General features: G+C 41.8%; 1 protein-coding gene across 6 annotated transcripts in view; it reads left to right on the top strand.

Moving 5' to 3' along the window:
* crebbpa (CREB binding protein a) overlaps positions 1-26,080 on the top strand; it is a 92,624-nt gene that overhangs the window by 51,445 nt on the left and 15,099 nt on the right. For 3 of the 6 annotated variants that reach the window (XM_061769449.1, XM_061769446.1, XM_061769451.1), the window contains 20 exons: positions 3,862-3,975; positions 8,572-8,841; positions 8,992-9,091; positions 9,210-9,347; positions 12,193-12,310; positions 12,431-12,602; positions 16,201-16,263; positions 16,413-16,534; positions 17,519-17,731; positions 19,219-19,530; positions 19,803-19,982; positions 20,135-20,300; positions 20,506-20,624; positions 22,109-22,348; positions 22,514-22,602; positions 23,372-23,452; positions 23,826-23,882; positions 24,098-24,175; positions 24,268-24,335; positions 24,528-24,678. In XM_061769449.1, the coding sequence (XP_061625433.1) occupies positions 3,862-3,975; positions 8,572-8,841; positions 8,992-9,091; positions 9,210-9,347; positions 12,193-12,310; positions 12,431-12,602; positions 16,201-16,263; positions 16,413-16,534; positions 17,519-17,731; positions 19,219-19,530; positions 19,803-19,982; positions 20,135-20,300; positions 20,506-20,624; positions 22,109-22,348; positions 22,514-22,602; positions 23,372-23,452; positions 23,826-23,882; positions 24,098-24,175; positions 24,268-24,335; positions 24,528-24,678 (2,851 nt within the window). The remainder of the gene's footprint in view (positions 1-3,861; positions 3,976-8,571; positions 8,842-8,991; positions 9,092-9,209; positions 9,348-12,192; positions 12,311-12,430; positions 12,603-16,200; positions 16,264-16,412; positions 16,535-17,518; positions 17,732-19,218; positions 19,531-19,802; positions 19,983-20,134; positions 20,301-20,505; positions 20,625-22,108; positions 22,349-22,513; positions 22,603-23,371; positions 23,453-23,825; positions 23,883-24,097; positions 24,176-24,267; positions 24,336-24,527; positions 24,679-26,080) is intronic. The other 3 variants (XM_061769447.1, XM_061769448.1, XM_061769450.1) reach the window with 3 other exon arrangements.

Below are 26,080 nucleotides of genomic sequence, written 5' to 3'. Positions count from 1 at the left end.
CCATGTTTTTATTACATTAATGCTAATGGCTACTCAGAGTAATGAAAAGCCACGCATGTTGCATTTTTGTTGTTGCAGATAGTTTGGAATCACCGGTAGGTGTGCTAAGATCCGTCACTAACTGTAATTTGTACGCATCGTCCACATTCCGTCTAGTCCAATCGCGTTGCTGGATGTGCAGCTGGCTTGAGATAAGCCTGAAGTCTGTATTCAAGAAACATCACAAGGTGTTTCGGGTCTCACAATGTAAACTCCCACCGTGGTGACCCAGCCATGGATGATCAGCCCCAGTTTTGCATCCAAACAGCTACCCACTGATCAGCACTTTTCAACCAAAGCCACCTGGCTTTTTCTGCAGCCTGGCTGGCAGATGGCGTAGCCCTCTTCTTTACGGGGCCTTATCGAGTGAGCACCCTGCAAAACCTCTGCAGCCAACTTCTAATGGCTCATAGAATGTTTTCCAGCCTCTGTACTCTTCCACAAGTTCCTGGTTTATAGTAAGTTTGATTCCTATATGTTGTCTTCCCATACCACTGTCACTTCCAGCATGATCAGGGGTTTAGATGTCTCTGAGGTGATAATCATGTCTTGACAGAGTGAGATTATCGCAATGTGATGTGGGAATGTCATATGCTTTCCCAGGTCAGCCTGCAAATGTCAAACAGGGGTTGTGTAGAGAAGGCCTGTTGGTGATTTTGCCTTAGCCTAGGGTTTCTCTCCAGCTCCAAATTTTCCGGAATTGGTCAGTTTATTGAGCGCTCTTCCTTGGGGAATCCTCCTCCACTGGTCAGCAATTCTCCCTCTTAGCTATATACAGTTCAAGATCTTCCATAGGTGCCAGAGTAGCTCTAGGCAGCAGTTGTAGATGAGGTAGGCTACTCCACTGGGGCCTGGATGGGATACTGATCGAGCTGTCTTAATGACTCTTCCACCTCTTTCAGACTTGGTTCCCTCTGATTGAACTCTGTTGTGTGTGTGTAGGGTTGCTGGAGGGCCTTTATGCCATACTCTTCTTCCTTTTCTTGGTCACTCAATTTGTCCTGGAGGAACAGGCTCACTTCCAGTGTTAAACTCAACAAACGACCAAACGGCTGCTGCTGGAAGGGGCTCACTAGTCTTTATTGATGATATCTACTAAATCAATTTGCCTGGTAATTTCCAGAAAAATGCAACCAAACTAATCAGCAGAAGTTTCATCATGCAACAAGACAAGGACCCAAAACACACTCCCAACACAACAAAGGACTTCATCAGGGAAAAAACTGGAAGGTCTTAGACTGGCCAAGTCAATCAGCTGACTTTAACCCAGTAGAGCATGCATTTTACCTCCTGTAGAGGAGACTGAAGGGAGAAACCCCCAGAAACAAACAAGAACCGAAAGAGGCCTAGAAAAGCATTTCAAATGAAGACTGCAAGAATGCAACAGTCTGGTGAAGTCAATGGGTCGCAGGCTTGATGCAGTTATTGCAAGTAAGGGTTATGCCACCAAATACTACGTTTATTGTCTTTGTCTGTTGTAATACTTTTGCTCACTTGAAAAGTGGGTGGCTTCAAACAAAAGGTGCTGGTCTGAGTTGTTTAACACAATAAATACCATGAAATAAAAACTGGAATTCTGAACTTTTGTCTCATATTCATATTTTGATCTGAAACCCAAATGTCTTCAGTGTACAACAAAAACAAAGGAATTGACCTTGCCGCTCCAATACTTTTGGAGGGGATTGTATGAATCAGGAAATATGGTTTTGTCATAAATCCAGGTAATCCAACCCAAAAGGACAAATATGTCGTGTAAACGGAACAATTGGGCGGCACGGTGGCCGACTGGTTAGAGCGTCAGCCTCACAGTTCTGAGGTGCGGGGTTCAATCCCCGTCCCCGCCTGTGTGGAGTTTGCATGTTCTCCCAGTGCCTGCGTGGGTTTTCTCCGGGCACTCCGGTTTCCTCCCACATCCCAAAAACATGCATTAATTGGTGACTCTAAATTGCCCGTAGGCATGACTGTGAGTGCGACTGGTTGTTTGTTTCTATGTGCCCTGGCTGGCAACCAGTTCAGGGTGTACCCCCCCTCCTGCCCGATGACAGCTGGGATAGGCTCCAGCACGCCCGCGACCCTAGTGAGGAGAAGCGGCTCAGAAAATGGATGGATGGATGGAAACGGAACAATTGTTAGTTCGTTTTACAATTTCCAATGCTAGCTGTATGATAGTTTGTCACCCCATATCTTTTCAAGGAATTATGTTTGTTGTTTTTGTTTTTGTTTTGTCTAATCATCATCATAATCGAATAATAATAATAATCTAATCCCAATTCATACACTGGAGTCGATCAAAATTTATGATGTAATCCTTCCTCTTAGTAGGTACATTTCTTTAAATCTCATTTGCTCTATTGTACTTGCTGCTTTTTACTCGTGTGTTTAGTTTTAGTCCCATCTCATTCTCTCACACTTAATCCTTCTTACTGCCATTGAGTATAGTTTCTGATAATGATGAGTATTGGCCCCCTTCTCAAATTGTATTATAAATACATTGGGTACGGAAAGTATTCAGATCCCCTTAAAATGTTCACTATTTATTTTGCAGCCATTTGCTAAAATGATTTGTTAATTTTTTGATGAGGCGACTCCAAAACCTTCCATTTTCTTTTTTTAAACCATTCAGAAATTGACTTTCTGGAGTTTTTGGATCGTTATCTTGCTGCAGAACCTAAGTGGACTTCAGCTTGAGGTCACAAACTGATGACTGAACATTCTCATTACCGATTTTCTGTTAAAGAGCAGAATTCATGGTTCCATCAGTAGATCACAGCAAGTTGTCCAGGTCCTGAAGGAGCAATGCAGCCCAAGACCATCACACTCCACCACTATGTTTGGCTTGGTATGATGTTCTTTTTCTGAAATGCTGTGCTACGTTTACGCCAGATGTAACGAGACGCACACATTCCAAAAAGCTCAACATTCATCTCGTCAGTCAATTTAATATGCTCCCAAAAGTATTTAAGAATTATTTAGGTTTTTTTTTGTTTTTGTTTGTTTTTTTGCAAAAGTAAGACGAGCGTTTGTTCTTTTTGGTCAGTAGTGGTTTTTGCCTTGGAACTCTGCCATGGATCCCATTTTTGCCCAGTCTCTTCCGTATTGTTGTCATGAACACTGACCTTAACTGAGGCAACGGAGCCCTGCCGTTATTTAGAAGTTGTCCTGACTTCCTTTGTGGCCTCCTGGGTGAATCATTGCAGTTCTCTTGGTGTAATCTTTGTAGGCTAGCCACTCCTGGGAAGGTTCCCCACTGTTCCAAGTTTTCTCCATGTGAGGATAATTGCTCTCCTTATGGTTCTCTTCTTCAGAAATGACTTTTGTAACCCTTTCCAGACTGACAGATGTCAATTACTTAATTTCTCATCTGTTCTGGAATTTCTTTGGATCCTGTCATTTTGTTGCAGCTTTTTTAGATCTATTGTCCGACTTGATTTCGTTGGGACAGGGTTTAGGGTTCAAGTGATTTCTTTATTGAATACGTCCAGAGGTAATTAGGCTTGGGTTTGATCAGTGAAAATTATTGTGCTAATTGTGATTAGCCAAAATTAATTCATGTTAACACAATTAATTCATGAGTTAACAAGGGCCAAGTAACTTTTAATATTTTTGTTCCATAATAAATGTAATCAACATTTAAAAACAGAATTTTAAGTTCACTTGGGTTATATTTGTCTATTTACATTTGTTTGATGATCTTAAAGTGGGGAAACTGTGGAAAAACATAATTTGAGGAGGTGGCCAATACTTTTCACGGCACTGTATATTCCCTATTTCCATCTGGTTGTATTATTTATGAACCCTGCTCCTTGTATCCTTTCTCTGCAGTGGCTCATTGTGCGTCGTCCAGACAGATCATCTCCCACTGGAAAAATTGCACACGGCATGACTGCCCGGTCTGCCTGCCGCTGAAGAACGCCAGCGACAAGCGCACACAGCAGCGTAAGTTCAGGGTACAGGCTTCTTGCGTATTTGGAATTTTTAGATTGTTAAAAGACACACAATAAACTTGTCACCGGTAGTTAGTGCCACTCCAGTACTAAAGCAAACAAAAAAACAAAAGACTAACAAAATATGCATTAAGGATATATGCAGTACTTAACTTTTACATATCATCCTTGTTCCATTTCATGTACTGTAGTAGTTTTATGGTACTGTTGTATAAAGTGCATATAAAAAGTCTACACACCCTTTTTCAAATGACAGGTTTTTATGATATGAAAAAATGAGACCAAGAGAAATAATTTTAAAACTTTTTTCACCATTAATGGTACCTATAACCTTTTAAACTCAACTGAAAAAATCTTTCCGCGAGGGGAAGTAATAATAAAAACGTCGATGACATGGTTGCATAACTGTGTACACCCTCTTTTAACTGGGGATGCGCATGTGTTCAAAATTAAACACACATCACATTTAAACTCATGTTCAATGGGAGTCAGCACACAACTGCCACCATTTGAAATGCCACTGAATAATTCCAAATAAGGTTAAGATGTTCTACTAGGCTTTTCCAAACATTTTTGTAGACATCATACAGCACAAGCAATCGTCTGTAGAGGGATCAGAGGGATGTAATTGTTCAAAGGTATCAGTCAGGAGAAGAGTAAAAAAAAAAAAAAAAGGAAATTCCAAGATTAATTTTATAATCTTGGAATTTCCATCTAAGACCGTCATCAGCAAATGGAGAAAATTAACAAGAATTGGCTGCACCTACTAAAGTGATGAAAAGACAACAAGAAAGCTGGTCAGGGAGTCTGCCAAGAGGCTGACAGCAACATTAATGGAACTGCAGGAATTTCTGGCAAGTATTGGCTGTTTCGTACATGTAACAACAATCACATCTCCATATGCCTGGGCTATCGGGTAGGGGGCAAGATTGGTGCCCTTTCAAAGCTAAAAAATATATATATATATATATTTTAAAGGCAGGAAAAGCCTACTAGAACATCTGAACTTTTGTTTGGGTTCATCAGAAGCATTTTAAATGGTGGAAGGCTGCTATTTAATGAGTTTGAATTTGATTGGCTAGTTCAGAACATAGGTGCCACTCGAATTATTAGTGCGTGCATACTTGTGCAACCACACTATATCTCAAAATTATTTTATTTTTTTTCAATTGAGTTGTGCAGGTTCTATGTCACATTAATGGTGGGAAAAGTTTTAACATTTTTTTTCTTGGATCATTTTTTTGGATCACAAAAACTTGTGACACGATTTCCCAAAAATGACAGTCTGTCAAAATGCTGAGTCTGGTTGGAATAGGCACTTCAACCTGAGTACAACGCACCAAGAATTTTGCTAATCAGATGAAGGGTTCCTGAACAGTTAATTAAGCATTTTTCTGTGTCTGAAAAAATTGCCTTTTTGAGCAACGATATTACTAATAGAGTATCTGGTATAACTTCTTTATTTTTCAACATATTTTCTCAACCCTTTCGTTTTGTATACTACTACTACTACTACTACTACTACCCTTTCAATAGACTGACAAGTTTCATTTATGAATATGCACCGATAAGCTCGTACCGGCTGAAATTCTGAGGTTTCAAACGGCGTTACTTGTCCTAAAAACTCTACTTAATTTGCGCAAATGGGACATTTGTGAGAAGAGCAGTGTGGGAAGCAGAATAGGTCGTACACTGGTATGAAAAAGTGTTTGCCCCCTTCCTGATTTTTTTTTTTTTTTTGTATGTTTGTCACACTTAAATGTTTCCCATCATCAAACAAACATAAATATTAGCCCAAGACAACACAAGTAAACATAAAATGCAGTTTTTAAATGTTTTTTATTAATAAGGGAGAAGAAAAATCCAAACCCCACATGGCCGTGTGAAAAATTGATTGCCCCCTAAACCTAATAAATGGTTGGGCCACCCTTAGCAGCAACAACTGCCATCAAGTGTTTGCGATAACTTGCAATGAGTCTCTTACAGCGCTGTGGAGGAATTTTGACCCACTCATCTTTGCATAATTGTTGGAATTCAGCCATATTGAAGGGTTTTCTAGCACGGCCGCCTTTTTAAGGGCTTACCACAGCATCTCAATAGGATTCCGGTCAAGACTTTGACTAGGCCAGTCCAAAGTCTTCATTTTGTTTTTATTCAGCCATTCAGAGGTGGACTTGCTGGTGTGTTTTGGATAATTTTCCTGTTGCAGAACCCAAGTTCATTTCAGCTTGAGGTCTTGAAAAGATGGCTGTGCATTCGCCTTCAGGATTTTTTGGTAGACTGCAGAATTCATGGTTCCACTAATCACAACAAGTCTTCCAGGTCCTGAATCAGGAAAAACAGACCCAGACCATCACACTACCACCACCATATTTTACTGTTGGTATGATGTTCTTTTTCGGAAATGTGGTGTTACTTTTATGCCAGATATAATGGGACACATCTTCCAGAAAGTTAACATTTTGTCTCGTAAGACCACAGAGCATTTTCCCAAAGGTCTTGGGGATCATCAAGATGTCTTCTGGCAAATGTGAGACAAGCCTTAATGTTCTTTTTGCGCAGCAGTGGTCTTCATCTTGGAACTCTGCCATGCTGGCCATTTTTGCCGACTCTCTTTCTTATGGTGGAGTCATGACCACTGACCTTAACTGAGGCAAGTGAGCCCTGCAGTTCTTTGGATGTTGTTGTGGGGTCTTTGGTGACCTCTTGGATGAGTTGTTGCTGCCCTCTTGGGATAATTTTGGTTGGCCGGCCACTCCTGGGAAGGTTCACCACTGTTCTGTTTTCGCCACTTTTGGATAATGGCTCTCCCTTTGGTTCGCTGGAGTCCCAAAGCTTTAGAAGTGGCTTTATAACCTTTTCCACACTGATAGATAACAATTACTTTCTTTCTCATTTGTTCCTGAAATTCTTTAGATCCCGGCATGATGTCTAGCTTTTGATGATCTTTTATCTTTAACTTCACTTTGTCAGGCAGGTCCTATTTAAGTAATTTCTTGATTGAGAACAGGTGTGGCAGTATCAGGCCTGGTTGTGACTCGAAAAATTGACTTCAGGTATGATGAACCACAGTTATGTTTTAGGAAAGGGGGGGAGGGGTCTGGGTCTCACTTTTTCACACAGTGCAATGTAGGTTTGGATTTTTTTACTCCCTCAATCCTCTTTTTCTTTTTGGCTTGTCCCTTTAGGGGTCGCCACAGCGCGTCATCCTTTTCCATGTAAGCCTATCTCCTGCATCCTTCTCTAACACCAACTGCCCTCATGTCTTCCCTCACGACATCCATCAACCTTATCTTTGGTCTTCCTCTAGCTCTCTTGCCTGGCAGCTGTATTATTCTAACATACTTCTCTGCCACTCCAGACTTCCGCATGCAGTACCACAGTTCCTCTCTGGCTACTCTGTCATAGGCTTTCTCTAGATCTACAAAGACACAATGTAGCTCCTTCTGACCTTGTATGTACTTTTCCATCAACATCCTCAAGGCAAATAATGCATCTGTGGTACTCTTTCTAGGCATGAAACCATACTGTTGCTCGCAAACACTCACTTCTGTCCTGAGTCTAGCCTCCATTACGCTTCCCATAACTTCATTGTGTGGCTCATCAACTTTATTCCTCTATAGTTCCCACAGCTCTGCACAGCACCCTTGTTCTTAAAAATGGGCACCAGCACACTTTTCCTCCATTCCTCAGGCATCTTCTCACGCACTAGAATTCTATTGAACAAGCTGGTCAAAACGTCCACAGCCACCTCCCCTAGATGCTTCCATACCTCCACAGGAATGTCATCAGGACCAACTGCCTTTCCATTTTTCATCCTCTTTAATGCCTTTCTAACTTCCCCCTTACTAATCATTGCCACTTCCTGGTCCACCACACTTGCCTCTTCTACTCTCTCTCATTTTCCTCATTCATCAACTCCTCGAAGTATTCTTTCCATCTAGCGAGCACACTGCTGGCACCAGTCAACATATTTCCATCTCTATCCTTAATCACCCTAACCTGCTGCACATCCTTCCCATCTCTATCCCTCTGTCTGGCCAGACTGTATAGATCCTTTTCTCTTTCTTTACTGTCCAACCTGCCGTACATGTCATCATATGCCTCTTGTTTGGCCTTTGCCACCTCTACCTTTGCCCCGTGTCGCATCTCAATGTATTCCTTTCGCCTCTCCTTGGTCCTCTCAGTGTCCCACTTCTTCTTAGCTAAGCTTTTTCCTTGTATGATTTCCTGTACTGTGAGGTTCCACCACCAAGTCTCCTTCATTAAAAAAAAAAATCATTTAAAAACTGCATTTTGTGTTTACTTGTTGTCTGACGAATACTTAAATTTGTTTTATGATGGGAAACAAGTGTGACAAACACGGGGCAAACACTTTTTCACACCACTGTACTTTAGTAAATCAATTTTATGGAAGATTTTAGAGGCATTTGAAGTGCTACATGTCTTTTAGAAAATTCCTCAAAGATGGCAGCCACTTGTCATGTTGCCACTATAAGCATAGCCTTTCAAAATAGACAACTTTGTCAACTGCTCACAACATAACACTGTATTCTTCACTGACTGCTGCTTTGACCCTTTTCTGTAGCCATGCTGAGTTCCCCCAATACCAGTCTGCAGAACCCCATGTCTACAATTGGTGTGGGCCAGTCTAGTGCCCCTACCATCAATACCTCAACCCCCATAGACCCCAGCTCCATGCAGAGAGCATATGCAGCACTTGGGCTACCTTATGGTAGCCAAGCCACTGGGCAGACCCAGTCCCAGCAGGCCTCAGGTCCTGGGCAGCCTACGGGTGCACAGAATGTTCAGGCCCAGCAACAGCTTCCCCAACAAATGAGATCCATCAATGCACTTGGTAAGGTTGCTTCATGTACCATTTTCTACTGGAAGTCTTTCCCAGTTGTGTCGACTTGATAATTTGGCACTGAGATTTGTACACAACTAGTCAAGTTCAACTTATGAACTCAAAGCATTCACGTGTATTTACATCATTGTGTCGTTCCAGGTAACCAGATGGCCCTTACAGGTGCCACAATGGGTGTGACCACTTCAGAACAAACTGGCCTTCACACAGACTCTCTTCCCAACACACTCAACACTAACAAGTCAGTAGTTACATCAGTTGTATGCAGCTACTTTACATATTTATATAAGATTTTGAACATTTCTTTTTTTAAAAGGTAACACATTCTTAACTTCTCACCTGGTTTCTTCCATCTTTAGTCAGCTGTTAACAGATGGGTCAGCTGTAGGCTCAATGGGCAATCTACCCACAGCAGCACCCATCTCTGCCACAGGCACCAGGAAAGCCTGGCATGAGCATGTCACCCAGGACTTGCGCAATCACCTTGTACACAAACTGTAAGTGTAAAGCCTTACTGGATGGTGTAATTTCTGTGACAGTGTCTTGGTCGTGTTATTTTAAGTCACCAGCACATATAAATTTTTTTGTTTTGTTTTCGTTGACTATGTCTCCTGAGTTTTTTAAAAATGTTTTGTTTTATTTGTTTTTCCTTTTTTCCTTGCTGGAACATTAGTCACAGATTTTCCATCCATTTTCTGTACCGCTTATCCTCACTAGGGTCCCGGCCGTGCTGGAGCCCATCCCAGCTATCTTAGAGTGAGAGGCGGTGTACACCCTGTACTGGTCGCCAGCCAATTGCAGGGCGCATATAAACAAACAACCATTCGGACTCACGTTCACACCTACGGGCAATTTAGAGTCTTCAATCAACCTACCACGCATGTTTTTGGGATGTGGGAGGAAACCGGAGTACACGGAGAAAACCCACGCAGGAACGGGGAGAACATGCAAAATCCACACAGGCGATGCCAGATTTGAACCTGGGTCCTCAGAACTGTGAGGGAGATGTGCTTACAAGTCGGGCACCCTGCCGATTTACCCAAAAATGTATTTTTATTATTTATGTACAATATTTATATACAAGACACCAGCTAGCTTAATGCTAACACAGTTAATGCTAAATCCTATTGACGTGGTAGCTAATGTCAGGATTAAATAACAGGAGAGATTTACCTCCAAATAACGAATGTTCACACAAACGCTGTATTAACACATACTTCTTCTTCTTCTTCTTCTTCTTTTCCTTTCGGCTTGTCCCGTTAGGGGTCGCCACAGCGCGTCATCCTTTTCCATGAGAGCCTATCTCCGGCATCCTCCTCTCGAACACCAACTGCCATCATGTCTTCCCTCACGACATCCATCAACCTTCTCTTTGGTCTTCCTCTAGCTCTCTTGCCTGGCAGCTCCATCCTCATCATCCTTCTACCAATATACTCACTCTCTCTCCTCTGGACGTGTCCAAACCATTGAAGTCTGCTCTCTCTAACTTTGTCTCCAAAACATCGAACCTTGGCTGTCCCTCTGATGAGCTCATTTCTAATTTTATCCAACCTGGTCACTCCGAGAGCGAACCTCAACATCTTCATTTCCGCCACCTCCAGCTCTGCTTCCTGTTTTCTCTTCACACATATGTATTAACACATACGACAGTTCATATAACAATACTCATAGGTGCACAGTTAATCAATTTTTAATCATGATCGAGTTTGGCTTCCGCGATTAAATGAGCCTGATCGACTCATCAATTTATTTATTTAAATTTAAAATGCGGGCACTGCTGCATATGGAAAGTGCTTCATTTGGAGCAGTGCCCGCAGCCCAGTCAGCCAGCCACCAGTGGCCCCACGTATGGTTAAGGCTTTATTAAACGCTGGCTCTGTGCTCTGAGGCTAACTTCAAAATAAAAGCCTAAATGGCATGTTGTAATATATGAAGCTTTTATTTTGACGTTGGCTCTCTCAGCACGTTGTAGGAGAGGCGCCGTGTCACGGTCAGACATACTGTAGCACTGTATTAACAATTGTTGTCGCGGTTGTCTTGACTTCAACTTTTCGGCTGGCCCGACCGCAATGAAAATACCCTGGGAGTAAAGAGGGAGGTAAATCACAACTGCCGAGTTATTTGCCGTTCGTGATTGTGCATGACTTATCAATGGTCAAGTAGAACGTACCAGCCCTTGACAATTCACTATAGTGACAGGGATTTTCAAATAAAAAGTCAGTGCTTACAGCCAAGTGTTACTGCCTTTTATGCATGAGCTGTATTTGCTTCATTAAATTGCAATTTGTGATTGCACTTTGTATGCGATATTTATTCAGTTTAACTCTGGCAAAGCAGAATCTTTTGAGGTAATTTTTTTTTCTTGCTATTATTTATTATTATTTAGATTCATTTTGCACTGAAAACTGTTACATATTTTTTAGCTGAAAAGTAGTGCAATAAAAAGATTTTTCCGTAACATGAGGAATAACCAATCCATCATCCATTTTCCAAACCGCTTATTCTCATGATGGCGTGCTGGAGCCTATCCCAGCTGACTCTGGGCGAGAGGCGGGGTACACCCTGAAGTGGTCGCCAGCCAGTCGCAGGGCACAGAAACAAACAGCCATTCGCACTCACATTCACACCTACAAGCAATTTAGAGTCTTCAATTAACCTACCGTGCATGTTTTTGGGAGGAAACCAGAGTACCAGGAGAAAACTTGCACAGGCACGGGGAGAACATGCAAACTCCACACAGGCGGGGCCAGGATTTTAACCCTGGTCCTCAGAACTGTGAGGCAGATGTGCTAACCAGTTGTCTACCGTATCGACCAGAGTCACAACTGCCTCACAGTTCTGGAGACTGGGGTTCAAATCCCGGCCTCGCCTGTGTGGAGTTTGCATGTTCTCCCCCCGTGCCTGGGTGGGTTTTCTACGGCACTCCGGTTTCCTCCCACATCCCAAAAACATGCGTGGTAGGTTGATTGAAGACTTTAAATTGCCCATAGGTGTGAATGTGTGCGCAAGTGGTTGTTTGTTTCTATGTGCCCTGCGATTGGCTGGCGACCGGTTCAGGGTGTACCCCCCCTCCCGCCCGAAGATAGCTGGGATAGGCTCCAGCAGCCTGCGACCCTAGTGAGGATAAGCGGTAAAGAAGATGGATGGATGGATGGATAATTATATGTATTAAATACAGTACCTGAGATTTCAACAGGGGCCAAAATGGTATCCTCATTTTAATGACTTCTTCACGTACTGTACAATAATTGTGCGTTGTCGTTTGCTGTAACCAAACATTTCTTGACTGTTGCTTGGATGCTATTAAGATTCAATGCTCTAAATTCCCATGTTCCACTGCAGAGTGCAAGCCATATTTCCTACCCCTGACCCAGCAGCATTGAAGGACAGACGGATGGAGAACCTGGTTGCTTATGCCAGAAAGGTGGAGGGGGACATGTATGAGTCAGCAAATAGCCGGGTAGGTGCCTAAATTAACCACCCTACCTGCCCATAACCAATTATTAGTAATGTATTCATAAAGCACTGCCTCACAATCACCAGTTAGGTTGATATGATTAATTTATTACCTTCTGCATAGGATGAGTACTATCACTTCCTTGCGGAAAAAATCTACAAAATCCAAAAGGAACTAGAAGAGAAGAGGCGCTCACGGCTACAGAAACAGATCATTAATCAGGCATCCATGGGGGCCCAGGGTACCCAGCAACCTGGTCACCCACAGCCCAACCCCTTAGGCCCCAGGCCACAGAGTGAGTATAAAATGTTACAGGAATAATGGGATATTGATAGTGGATAGATGCTTGGCAGCAGTGATACTTAGTGTGGTGCTCCCACTCGGGCTCTCACTGAATAAATGTGTAATTTTTCTTTAATCCATTATAGTACATTTTAGTACAATTCAGTTGTATTTAACTTTGAAGCACAATAACTTTGCATTTAATCTTTTTTAACTGTTTTGTTTTCACACACAAAAAAGATTAAGGTACATTTTTTTACGTAGTGCAAGTAATTTTAATTGATTTTTTTTAAAGTAGTTATTTCCCTGTACAGTGTTGTTTTGAGAGACTACTTTAATTTGTTCTGTGACCTCTCAAGTCAAAACACTCATGTAGATGCACACACACTCACACACTAGACTCAGGGTTGCACCAACCACTTTAGCAGCATTGGGGTTTTGTCATCTAATTTATAAATGTCTTTTTTGCCTTGGTTCTCTGACCTTGACTATGTTGCACACGTCACCTGACCTTTGATATTTGCACATTCAATTAGTACTTTTTATACTATAGTTTATTTAGCTTTTATGTTATTATTTGTACTGTATTTTGTAGCACTGCGAGCCCTTGAATACCGTAATTGCAATCCTCTGTATGTGTTATGCATATTGAAGAATTGACAATAAAAGTACTTTGTACCTTGTAGTTGGAACACACTCTCCGGTCCACTTACTCCAACCACCACCCCAGTCTGTCAATCCAGAGGCACTGTCCATGCGATGTTGCAGAGACTCTGCTTCCTCATGGGAAGACACGCCTTCCCATTGAGGTCTTCGAAGTGTTCCACCGGCTCACAACGTCCCGAGTGGAGGTCATTAGTCCCCACTATACACAGTGTTGATAGGGCACTGCTTCCCCCTCGTGAGATGCCGGATGGTGGACCATAATTTCCTCGAAGCCGTCTGGAAGCCGTTCTAAATGTCCTCACCGAATTCCTCCCATGCCAGAGTTTTTGCCTCAGCGACAACCAAAGCTGCATTCCGCTTGGCCAGCCGTTACCCATCAGCTGCCTCGGGAGTCTGACAGGCCAAAAAGGCCCGATAGGACTCCTCCTTCAGCTTAACGGCATCCCTCACCGCTGGTGTCCACCAACGGGTTCGGAAGTTGCCGCCAAGACAGGCACCGACCACCTTACGAACACAGCTCCGGTCGGCCGCCTCAGCAATGGAGGCGCGGAACATGGTCCACTTGGACTCAATGTCCCCCGCCTCTCCCTGGGACGTAGGGGAAGTTCTTCCGGAGGTGGGAGTTGTAACTCCTTCTGACAGGGGATTCTGCCAGACGTTCCCAGCAGACCCTCACGTTACGTTTGGGCCTGCCAGTCCGGACCGGCATCTTCCCCCACCATCAGAGCCAACAGACCACCAGGTGATGATCAGTTGACAGCTCCGCCCCTCTCTTCACCCGAGTGTCCAAGATATGCGGCCGCAAGTCCGATGACACGACCACAAAGTCGATCATCGAACTGAGGCCTATGGTGTCCTGGTGCCAACTGCATGTATGCTTGAACATGGTGTTCGTTATGGACAATCCGTGATGAGCTTGACCTCACACACCAGCTCGGGCTCCTTCCCTGTCAGAGAGGTGACGTTTCATGTCCCTAGAGCCGGGGATCGGTTCGCCAAGGTCCCTGCCAAAGAAAAGGTGGTGAGCCCATTTAAAGGGGGACCCATTTTACCCTTTCGAGCTGTGCCCAGCCGGGCCACATGGGTGCAGGCCCGGCCACCAGGCGCTCGCCTTCGAGCCCCACCTCCAGGCCTGGCTCCAGACGGGGGTGCCGGTGTCCCCCTTCCGGGCAAGGGAAAACACAATCCAATCATTTTACTCATCATAGGAGTATTTGGAGCTGTGCTTTGTCTGTTCCCTCACCGAGGACCTGTTTGCAATGGGTGACCCTGCCAGGGGCATAAAACCCCAGACAACTTGGCTCCTAGGATCATTGGGACACACAAACCCCTCCACCACGATAAGGTGACGACTCAAGGAGGGAGGTCACCATACAAACATAGTTAAAAGAAATCAAGCAATACAATAAAAATAACAGAACATAAAACGTCAATTAAAATGGCAAATGATATGGGAACTATTCGAGTAAGTAGTCCGGAATAAGTGTCTCATGAGTTTGGATTTGAAGAGGGTTAATGTGTGTGTTTCGGAGGTCAGGTAGTATGGTTCTATTTGCTTTGTTTCGTTTGACAGTAAACTTCAACTGGGAGTGGTATTAAACAGCTTGAAGCCTCTTTTTGATGAATTGTTCACTGTTTGGCAAACTGTTGCTTATTGGGAAGAGAGTTGAATTGAGTTTCTTGTATCTCAATTTTGTACTGGCAAGTCAATCCACATATTGGGCCCAATGACAGCTCGTATCTAAAAAAAACTCATAAGTCGGTTCACTCGTATCTCAAGGCACCACTGTATTTAAGCAGTGTTCAAACTATGCATAATGTAATATAATAATATCTGTATCTGTAATATAATAATAATGTCTGGTTTACAGTAAAATTATAGTTTGGGAATAACTTCTGTCTCGAGTTTTATGAACAATTTAGGTGTAGTACGCACCTGAATTATGGTGGTACTTGAAGAGCAAAGTATTTTTAAGGCTTTACACGACCAGGATTTTTTGCACCGATCAGCAAGTTTAAAAAAAAACATAACCGATCCGATCACAAGATGGAACAATGTGTCTATTTACATGACTTGTTCATTTATTGTATATACTTGTGTACTATATACTGTATCCATCCATCCTTCCATTTTCTGTACAGCTTATCCTCACAAGGGTTGCGGGCGTGCTGGACCTGTCCCTGCTCAAATTATTCTCTAGCATTTTAGACAAAAGTTAAAACACCAATGACCTCTAGGGGGCATTCAAGGATTGGCCACTGCTATAGGTTTAGATCAAATCAACATTACAACGTGACCGAAATAATGGGTGCTAACTTACTGTAATTAAATTACTGCAATTAAATTACTTTAATAAATACGGTTAATGACATGCTGACTCTAACTTTCTCACTGTCCCAGCTATATGGACGGGTGTTGTCCAGAGTTTGTCAGTTGGACTTTTCTTCCACCCCCCCCACGCTGCGTTGCGTTGCTTGAAGGTGCTCGATCAAATTTGTTGTTGAAACATTTAGATGACGTTGCCCACGACGTACTTCAGTTGTGCACAGACTCCAAATAACTTTTAACGTGTTGTTTGTCTGAGACACTGCAAAATAGTCCCACACCGACGTGTTTTTTCACCGACAAGATGGAAAACAATCTTTATTGGCCGTCAGATAGACGTGACAAGGCTAAAAATAAACTAGCTTTTGGATTCATACACGACAAAAACGCAGAGTTAAATGTCTTGTGCGGAGCCGATCGATGACGTCATTGATCGGATCGCCGAGCAGCATAAAATGCAAATTATCGGCCGATACCGATAACACCGATCTGATCGGCGTAAAGTCTAGTGTTTTTTTTTAGGTTTTACTTAGTTTAAAAATAAAAAAGACAACTACTGCGTTACAGTATTCTATATCATGTAATATGGTGTGTCACTTGTATTTTTTGTTGTGTTTAGATGGACCTAATCCTCTGCCCAACATGCCAAATCAAATCATGAACCGCATGCAGGTTTCACAAGGTACGTCTTGCATTTTGGACATGCACCTGATATTGTAATTACATCTAATTCAAAAGTAAATTAAACTGTTGTCATTCAAAACCATGAACTGATTTTTACACTGCTTCAGGGTGCCAATTGCTCAGTATTGTCTGTTCTGTATTCTACAGGAATCAACCAATTCAATCACATGGCTCTGCCCAACGCTCAGATTTCGCAGACAACGATGGGGGCTCGTGCTGCCTCTCCAATGAACCACCCACAACAAATGAGCATGAGCTCTGTCCCAGCGGTGAGGAGGGCTGAGAAAATGGGGACGCCTTTGCATTTTAAGATACATAAGCCAGTAGTGAACTCTAGTGGTTCGTAGGGATTTTATGTGACAATGTATGCCTATGTGTTTTATCGATGCAACATTTTCAGATCAAGTGTACTTGATCATTTAAACCAGGGGAGCTTTATAACATTCTTGTTTGCACTAAATCAACAAAAAAGATTCAAATGATTAAACTGTTTTTTAAAAGTAATTTTAGACCATATATAATATATCACATCCTCCAGGATTTCACAATCTCTAAATCGCATTAGGTCAGATTTGACCAGTCACCCCCAACTTTTCAGTGAATCTAGTGTGTCATTGTTGTTTCCCGCATAACGACACAACTTTGTTTTTAATCGAAAACACTGCAGTGCATACACCTGTCCCATGAAGAAGTGACAAAAAAACAAAACAAAAGCAGCACAGGAAGTGAAAAACTCTATCCAGGAGATGTTTTCTATAGTGGGGTTTAACTGTTAAAATATGCTTTATTGTGGTGGAATATAAAGGAAAGTTAATTATCAACACTTTTGTTACCTCAAAATGCAGTCAGAGAATGTAATTTTATTGTAGTCAGGTCAGTTGCAAGCACCAAAAGAAACAATGTAGGACTTGTAGACTGTTACTGTTAAATCTCATGGTAAATAAATGGAGTAAAGGTAATAGTTCAAATATGAATTGTGCATCTTCTGAATTTTTTAATCTACTTGTCTAATCTGAGCAGAAGTTCCATAATGATGAAATTATTATTAAAGGTTGTAGTCATCGTAGTAGTATTGTGTGTGAGTGTTTTAAATATATATTTTTACTTACTTTCATTTCAAAGCATTGTTATTGTTGCGCCACTAACATCTTTGTAATGACAATGAGCTTTACCTTTAAAAAAAAAAAAAAATAATAATAATAAATTAAAAACATCTTATCGCCGTCTTAATGGTGTCGTCTCTTGCTGTCTAGGTGGGAATGTCACCTTCCCGGATGCCTCAAGCCCAGGGTATGATAGCCAGTCACAACAGTGGCAACATGGTGGGCCAGACAGCCAGCCAGGGACAGTTTATGGCTCAGACTCAGTTCCCTCCGGGATCTACTGCTGTCTCTGCAACAGGGGCAATGAATGTCACATTAGCACCTGGGATGGGTCAGCCACCAGCACAGGCTGCTGTAACTCAGGTGAGACCAAATGAGTCTTGTGCATAAGCATTGAAAATTCAAATTCCCAACCACCTCTCTTCAAAAAGTTGCAATATATATTAAGTTGTGCAAACCATTTCACATTGAATACAATGTTCATTTTTATTATTCACCCTAAGAATTGAACGCCCTTGGATATTTTTGTAGTCGAAGCAAATATGGTGATAGTCAAGTTGACGATTTTCTTATTAGTATTGTTTCAGTTAAAACTGCTGTTCGCGGCTTCACTGCCTGCCTTACTCCTTCCACTCCATACAGGCACACAAGCACACTGACTCTTCCCAGCTGCGCCAGCCCCGGACACACTCATCCAGTCAAATTCAGGCTGCATTCAAGGGCTTATAGAAAGTCAAGACTTTCAAAATGCAACCCTAACGCACATAACAACACTTCAGACAGTCGCTGCTGTACTGTGATTTAACAAAATAAAATATCACAGGAGGAGGGAATGCTTTGCATTTGAATAATGTATATTTACTAACAATGGTCAGCTCATACACAGACTAGCAAGCACATCAACATTACAACAAGCAGCAATACAGCTGTCCCCTTTTACCTAACATACACTTACTGACCTGAGGATTCCGCCTCTCCAGGATTTAGCATGTTCGTCAGCCAGCATTAGCGGGTGCTTTTTCGGATGGCCGTGCATAGAGGTTGTGTTTTTGTAATATTTGAGGTTAACTGTGTCTACCAGTCCAATTTTTTGTATAATAGTGACACAAAGTTGAGGCACTGCTGCTTGTTTGTTGAGAGGAACCTGTCCCCTCCTCACCAGCTGTGTTCCAGTCGTCCATGTTGTTAATGCAAATTGCAAAAACACATGAATGGCAATTAATCAACAGTATCCTCTAACCATCGGTGCAGGGTAGTAAAGTCGATGCGTCGAATAATCAATCAATTGGTTCAACCCCTAATTCATACTAGATCCCTGACATACTGGAGTTGACGCAATTGAAGAAGACGTTCAAGTCACACTTAAGATTTAGATAGTCACTGACCACTTATTTTCCATGAATGTTCCAAGTGCCATTGTACATGTATTACTGCACTCTACACATTAAGAGATTGTGTAAAATTGGCTTGCCTGCAGTCGACTCCTCATTTTGCATTTGAGACTTCAATTTCATCATGTCAACTTCATTTGGTTACGGTCACAACATCGGGCATCTATAAATCCAAAAAGAATATCCAATGCTGCTTTTGTTCTGTGTTGAAATTGAAAATTAGAGTTGGTTCTCAAATCATTGCATTTATTTTATTGTTGATCAAAATTTGCTCTTTAACTAATCAGACTACTCACTAATTCACTAATTAGATTTGATTTATTTCCATTGCAAGATGTTCTCCAAGCTAAAACTTGGCGCTGGTGTTGGGTGTGTTGATTGTCTGTTTGATCTGTTGACTTTGTTTGTCTGCTTATTGTGCGTACTTGTCCGCCTTCCTTGTGTATGTCTCTTTTCTAGCAGCAGCAGAATGCTAACCTCCCCATGAATGCACTTGGTCCCTCGCTGGGCCCTCAGCTACCCTCTTCCCAAACCCCTTTGCACTCAACTCCTCCGCCTGCTGCCGCTTCCGTCTCCACGGCTGGGGCGGGCACTAACATGCCCCTCTCCCAGTCCTCCAGCCGTAGTGCCACTCCCACCCTGTCTGGCCTTGCGTCGGGCCAAGGTGCCACCCCACCCTTCCCTACTCAGCCCCAAATGCAAGTGGAGAACCCGTCATCAGCACAGACGCAGCCCCTACCTCAGCCCCTGCCTCAGCCCCCTACCACACCGGTGAGACTGAGCTCTTACGAATGCCTCCACTCTAACCCTGGCAAACTTGCATGTGCCAACCCATTATCTTCACCTCGCTGTCTGATAACTGCATTTCACCAGTCTTTGTAGCATCCATGACACCTGGATTGTTGTGTTTTTAGGAAAGGCGTGATATTCATATGAGAGTCCTTCATCTGTGCTGTACATTTACCTCCACATGCAGCTACCCAGTTGATCTATTGATCTATCTATGTGCATTACAGCTTTAGTTTTCTTTCTTTGCCCTACAGCTTTCTCAACCAGGGTCCAGTCTGGATAACCGTGTACCCACGCCGGCCTCAGCTTCCAGTGCTGACCTGCACTCGCAGCATGTCGCACCCGACTTGCCTGTCAAGGAGGTCAAAACAGAGGCACACCATGAAAAACAAGAGTTTGAGGCCGCTGGCGGCAAAACTGAACCCAAAATGGAGGTGGGGTTGAAGCTATATGCTCTCAAGTATCAGGCTGTTTATTGATTCTTTAGGCTCTTTTTTTTTTTTTTTTTTTTTTACCGTTGAGTGTTTTGCATTAAAAAACATTTTTAAATAAATGTTGGTTGACTTTTTGAGTTTGTCTTATGTAGACTGATGACAACTCAAGTTCCTCATTGATGAAGAAGGAGGAGCCTGAGGAAAGGCAGGAGCCAATGGAGGTAGAGGAGAAAAAGCTGGAACTGAAGACGGATCCCAAAGAAGAGGAAGTGGAAGGAACCAACAGAACAACCTCCTCGTCACCCTCTCGGAAGAAAGGTCAGTCGGTGAAGCCAAACCATAACTAGGACGAAGATTGTGTCACTTAGGAGCAAAAAAATCTGAATTGTGAATTGAACACGACATAGAACCTTTTTGTGTAAATCCAGCAACTGTAATGTATATTTTGTGCCACCGTATTAAATTTTATATACATTTTCTTCTTGCTGCTTGCATGTGATGCGACAATGATTATTTCCTTCAGTCTTCAAGCCTGAGGAGTTACGCCAGGCTCTGATGCCAACTTTGGAATCCCTCTACAGACAAGATTCAGAGTCGTTGCCCTTCAGACAGCCAGTTGACCCTATGCTTCTGTGTATTCCGGTAGGTAGCATGTTTGCAAAAAAAACACACCTCTGAAAATGTGTTCTTACTGGAATCAAGTGTTTTAGTAAGTAAATGAATAATTTGTTAATCAAAAAGAACATTGACCATCATATGGAGTTTGATCGTTCTACAATTCGTATCAACAAAGTTGCATAGTCACTACTTATTCAAGCATAGTGAATTTGACATCAACACGCAGAATACACATGTTGGTGAACTTGAAGAGACAAAATTTGTAATAAATCTGACCTTTTTCCACACATACGCCACGCATATTACACAAATGCTAGCGAAAAAAAACAACTTGCCAACCTTACTGTTGGAAATGAACACAAGTGGAAACGGCACAAAGAATCAAAAGAAAAAATACTGCTTGTGCCATAAAATAATCACGCCCAAAAAAGGTCCCGATCTTAGTAGCAACTCGAGCTGGGTATTAAGAACCTCATAAATAACATATTAAATATTTATTTTCATGTCCATGTGAACATACAGCGGCTAAAATAAGTATTTAATACGTCATCATTTTTCTCACAAAATATATTTCCAAAGGTGCTATTGACATTTCCACCAGATGTTGGGAACAACCCAGGTAATCCATACATACAGAGAAAGTAGAACAAATAAGATCAGAAATTAAGTTATGTGTAATAATGTGAAATGACACAGGGAAAAAGTATTGAAAACACCAACTGGTATTTATTTAATACTTTGTACAAAATCCTTTGTTTGCAATGAAGGCTTCAAGATGCCTCCTGTATGGAGAAACTAGTCTCATGCATTGCTCTGGTGTGATTTTGGCCCATTCCTCCACACAAGCAGTCTTCAAATCTTGTAGGGTCCATTGGCTTCTGTTATGGACCTTGAGTTTCAGTTCTTTCCATAGATTCTCATTTGGATTCAAGTCAGGTGATTGGGTGGGCCATTCTAGCAGCTTTTTTGTTCTTCTTCTTTGAAACCAATTGAGAGTTTCCATGGCAGTATATTTTGGATCATTATCCTGCTGATATGTCCACCCTCGTTTCATTTTCATCATCCTCGTAGATGGCAGCAGATTTTTGTCAAATACTTATTTCAGCCGCTGTATGTCACCTCACATTTTTTTACTATTAACACATCTGAAAATTTAAATGTGAACAATAAAAACGCATTTGTGCATATGGAGGAAAAAAGTAAAAAAAAAGACAGTTTTGTAGGAATACTGAAAAATAAGTGCATATAAACTTAAATATTTATTACCTCTTGGAAATTGTGATAAACCTCACATACCATTTTTATATCACATCATCTTTATTTCTGGCTATTGCCAAGGGTGCATCTACATTTTTGCGCCCTCCAGTGGCCACATGGTGAATCAATACTCCAATAGAGTAAACCTTCAACACAAACTGATTAAAAATTAATGTAATTTTGCCAGCTCTCAGCTGGATTGTATCACTGCCCTGCTCTGTTAGACAAAACGTGTCCTTTTCTCTCTGTAGGACTACTTTGACATAGTTAAGAACCCAATAGATCTGTCCACAATAAAACGCAAACTGGACACAGGCCAGTACCAGGATCCCTGGCAATACGTTGATGATGTTTGGCTGATGTTCAACAACGCGTGGCTGTACAACCGCAAGACATCCCGTGTGTACAAGTGTTGCTCCAAGCTGGCTGAGGTTTTTGAGGCAGAGATTGACCCCGTCATGCAAAGCCTGGGCTACTGCTGTGGGAGGAAGGTACAGTGTAGAAAGCAAACTGTGTATTACTGTGACACATACTATGAATCTGAGACACATTTACATGGCAGAGTTTAAGATTATGGTATGCTAGTTGTTTTAAGTTGCCATTTCTTTCTTTTCCTTTTGAGAAATTTTGACCGTTTGTTCATATTTTTTGTGCAGTTTGAGTTTTCCCCCCAAACCCTCTGTTGTTATGGGAAACAGCTCTGTACCATCCCAACTGGAGGCACATACTACAGTTACCAGAACAGGTACTCATCAGACCTTTTCTGTGTTGTGACAAACTACAAGTCACTGGCGTCAGGCCGAAACCTATGTCCAAATTTGATCAATTTCCCATTTTTTCCCACACATCAATACTATTGGTTATGTTATTTTTTACAAATTATTGACCAGTATTAAGTGTTAAAAATGGCTTGCTCTCTTTGACAATACAATGTCAATGGCTCAACAAACATGGCGTTATTATTTTGGTTTCCTGAAAAGTTACTGTTTTGGAGATACAAGGTTTCCGCTGGACGACAGCGAAATGCAACGCTTTGAATGACACCTCCACAGCCCTTCTATCTGTGACCCAGTCAGGTTTCAAACAAGACAACCGCAGCATCCTGAATGATTAACATATTTGTAAGCAGTCCATGTTGCAAAAATGTGGAACAATGCAGAGAATGCTGCGTAAGGGGCAAATAATAGCAACAAAAAAAAAAAACATCAAAATAACTTTTTATCTTATCCGCCTCATCCACTGTATGGTTACTTGAACCACATTCCATTGCTTCCCCTGCAGTATGAACCCTGTATTTGATGGTCATTTTCTCCTACTTGGAGTGCCCATTGTACAGAGCAGCAGGAGCTCCATTCCAGAAAACCTTTCCTCCCATCATATAGTACACTCTTACAGGCCCACAAGTAATTGTGGACATATTTCTAAATTATGTTGTGTTCATTTAGGAACTTGTGACATTTAAGTTTGGATTACATGTAAACCGTGTGCTCAATGCGATATGTTCATTCCTTCAGGTACCATTTTTGTGAGAAGTGCTTCAATGAGATTCAGGGAGAGAGTGTGACATTAGGAGATGATCCTGCACAGCCACAGACGTAAGTAAACGACTCATAATGAATGTACAGGTGCTTACCCAGTTATATACAATATTGCAGTATGTGCAGCTCACAGACCAATGTATTACTCATGTTGTCGAAAATGTTCTCTCCTTTATGTAGAGCCTCATGTTGGTCGTAGAGTTGATTTCTTTTGAGGCATTAACACAGTAATTATGATACTAACTTGTACTCTCATTCGAGTTGGTCAAAGTTTTCATGTGAGCTTCAGTTACATCTGCGAGACAAACATGATGGATGAAGAGCATAGCTTCACTGTCGCTTAAACAAGTGTTGTGTCTATTCCCTATCTTAGTGTCATTATTTTCTCACCCCTTTTTTCCTCTCCCATTTCCTGTATGTTTCCCATCAGGATGATATCAAAAGACCAGTTTGAAAAAAAGAAGAACGACGTACTGGAACCTGAGCCGTAAGTAGACACAAACCCACACACCTTTCGTGAGGGAACACTTTTTATGCTATTAATGCTATTTTACTTTATTTGTCTGCTTACAAGTACGTAATGACTGGTGTTTATTACAGTAGTTACCTTAGCAGTTCGAAACGTTCACACAAGCACAACTTGTTCTCATAATGTTGATGTTTCTGTCATGATAAATCTGTTGTATGTTTGCTTCTCTTCAGTTTTGTTGAATGTAAAGATTGTGGACGGAAGATGCACCAGATATGTGTCTTACACTATGAGGTTATTTGGCCATCTGGGTGAGAAGTCAAAACTATCCAAAAATGTCTAATGAAAACGTGTCTCTTCTTCACAATGAATGACTATTGTATCCAACCATCCGTATGAACAGATTCATCTGTGACAACTGTTTGAAGAAGAGTGGAAAAACACGGAAGGACAACAAGTTCTCAGCAAAAAGTTTGTTCATTTTCTCTTAAATCAAGATGCAGTACAATTTTTATCAAGGCATGATAGGAACCACTTTCATCTGTATCATGTTGGGTTTTTTTGTATTTGAGGAAGTGAATTGAGTCCTTTCGATAAATGAGAGTATCAGTATTTGTCTTTTAAAAATGTCAAAAGTATTTTCCTTGTGTGTTTATACTCTAGGGCTGCAGTCAACACGACTGGGAATGTATATAGAGGATCGTGTGAATAAATTCTTAAAAAGACAGAACCACCCAGAAGCTGGAGAGGTATTTGTGCGGGTTGTTGCAAGCTCTGACAAAATGGTGGAGGTTAAACAAGGCATGAAAGCAAGGTGAGACCATTACTGACTAAGGTATAAATAAGCAGTTTGTGGTGGTACATTTTATCCAACTACTTTTTTCCTCAGGTACATATCTCCCGTAAAACGACCAGTATATAAGCCTCATCCACAAAAAAAGCCTATACTTTGTTCAAACATAAACCGCACTAGTTTATAAGCTGCACACATTACACATACAAGAATACGTGTGCTTCCCCAACCCGAAGTTCACACGTTAGCCTCACAGTGTCAGTAGTGTAGCACAAACTGGGCGACAATTACCGGTCAGTGGTCTTGCATCGCAGTTTGCGAGTTAAAATTTGCATTTTGCCCCTCAAAAAACTGCAAATCAGTTTTGCCATGGAGACGGTTACGAAGACGGAAGTACGCAGGGGCGTATGTGACATGACGCGCTTAGGTCACCAATGCGTGGATAGTAGAATACGGAAGTCAAGTTATTCGGTTGAAGGAGCGGGAACATCTGATGTGACGCTGAGTTAAGAGAAAAATTGTGTGGTAGCATTTCATAGTGAAATGCAAGGTGAGCACCTGTTCGTTGTAGCACAGACCTTTTTGTACGCCGAAGACGCTGCATCATAGCCCCCGAAAGAAGGTGAAATTTACAATGCGTAAGTCAGTGACGTTAACGTTAGTCTACAATACACTACATAGCATTCACCCTGTGGAGTGTTTCTTTTATTAACGCTATTGAGAAGATGCTCTTTCTGGCGTCAGTGAGTGGTTTTCGAACGAAAGTTCATTTTCATTAAAGAGTGCCAGGTTTTATTAGGGACTGCCAGGACAAAGCCCGTCTGAACACATAATATATGAGCCTTCATATGTCGCGGTAAAAAGGCAATTTGGCAACCATTTCAGTGCAGCCACCATTCATGTTCAAATGCACGAGGGGTATTCAAGGACACTCCGTGAGTGGAAGAGCTTGTTCTTTGTTCGTAAAATTATTATTTGTATCAGAATGATTGAGTTAAAACACTGTCAGATCACATTGTCATAATATTGAATTTATTTTGTTTTGTAATATAAGACTAGATCAAATATTTTAATATAGTCAGCCAGAGCTGCTTGGAATGCATAGTTATCAATGTCCTTTCCCCAACGTTCCTGTTTGCACGTTGACAAAAGTCCTGTTTTTGGTTTAATTCCTCATTCAAAAAAAGACCATTCAAGCAAGATGTTTGTCCTCATGTTTTTGGGATTGTTGGGTGAAAGCTGCACCTCGCAACTAGTGTGGATTGAATGGGTGGCAACATTGGGGAAATGAAATGCCAGTATGTTGAGGGTAATAGCCCATCAGCAGCAGACAGTATTAAAAAAAAAAACACTATATTTTTGGATCAGTGAACTGAACTAGTTTGCATAGAAAATGAACTTACCCAGCACTGTGTGTGGCTTT

The sequence above is a fragment of the Phyllopteryx taeniolatus genome, chromosome 4 (genome assembly GCF_024500385.1).
Source record: "Phyllopteryx taeniolatus isolate TA_2022b chromosome 4, UOR_Ptae_1.2, whole genome shotgun sequence".
Lineage (NCBI taxonomy): Eukaryota > Metazoa > Chordata > Actinopteri > Syngnathiformes > Syngnathidae > Phyllopteryx > Phyllopteryx taeniolatus.
Note: the sequence above shows the minus strand (reverse complement) of the source record. Positions and strands in the feature narration are given on the sequence as shown.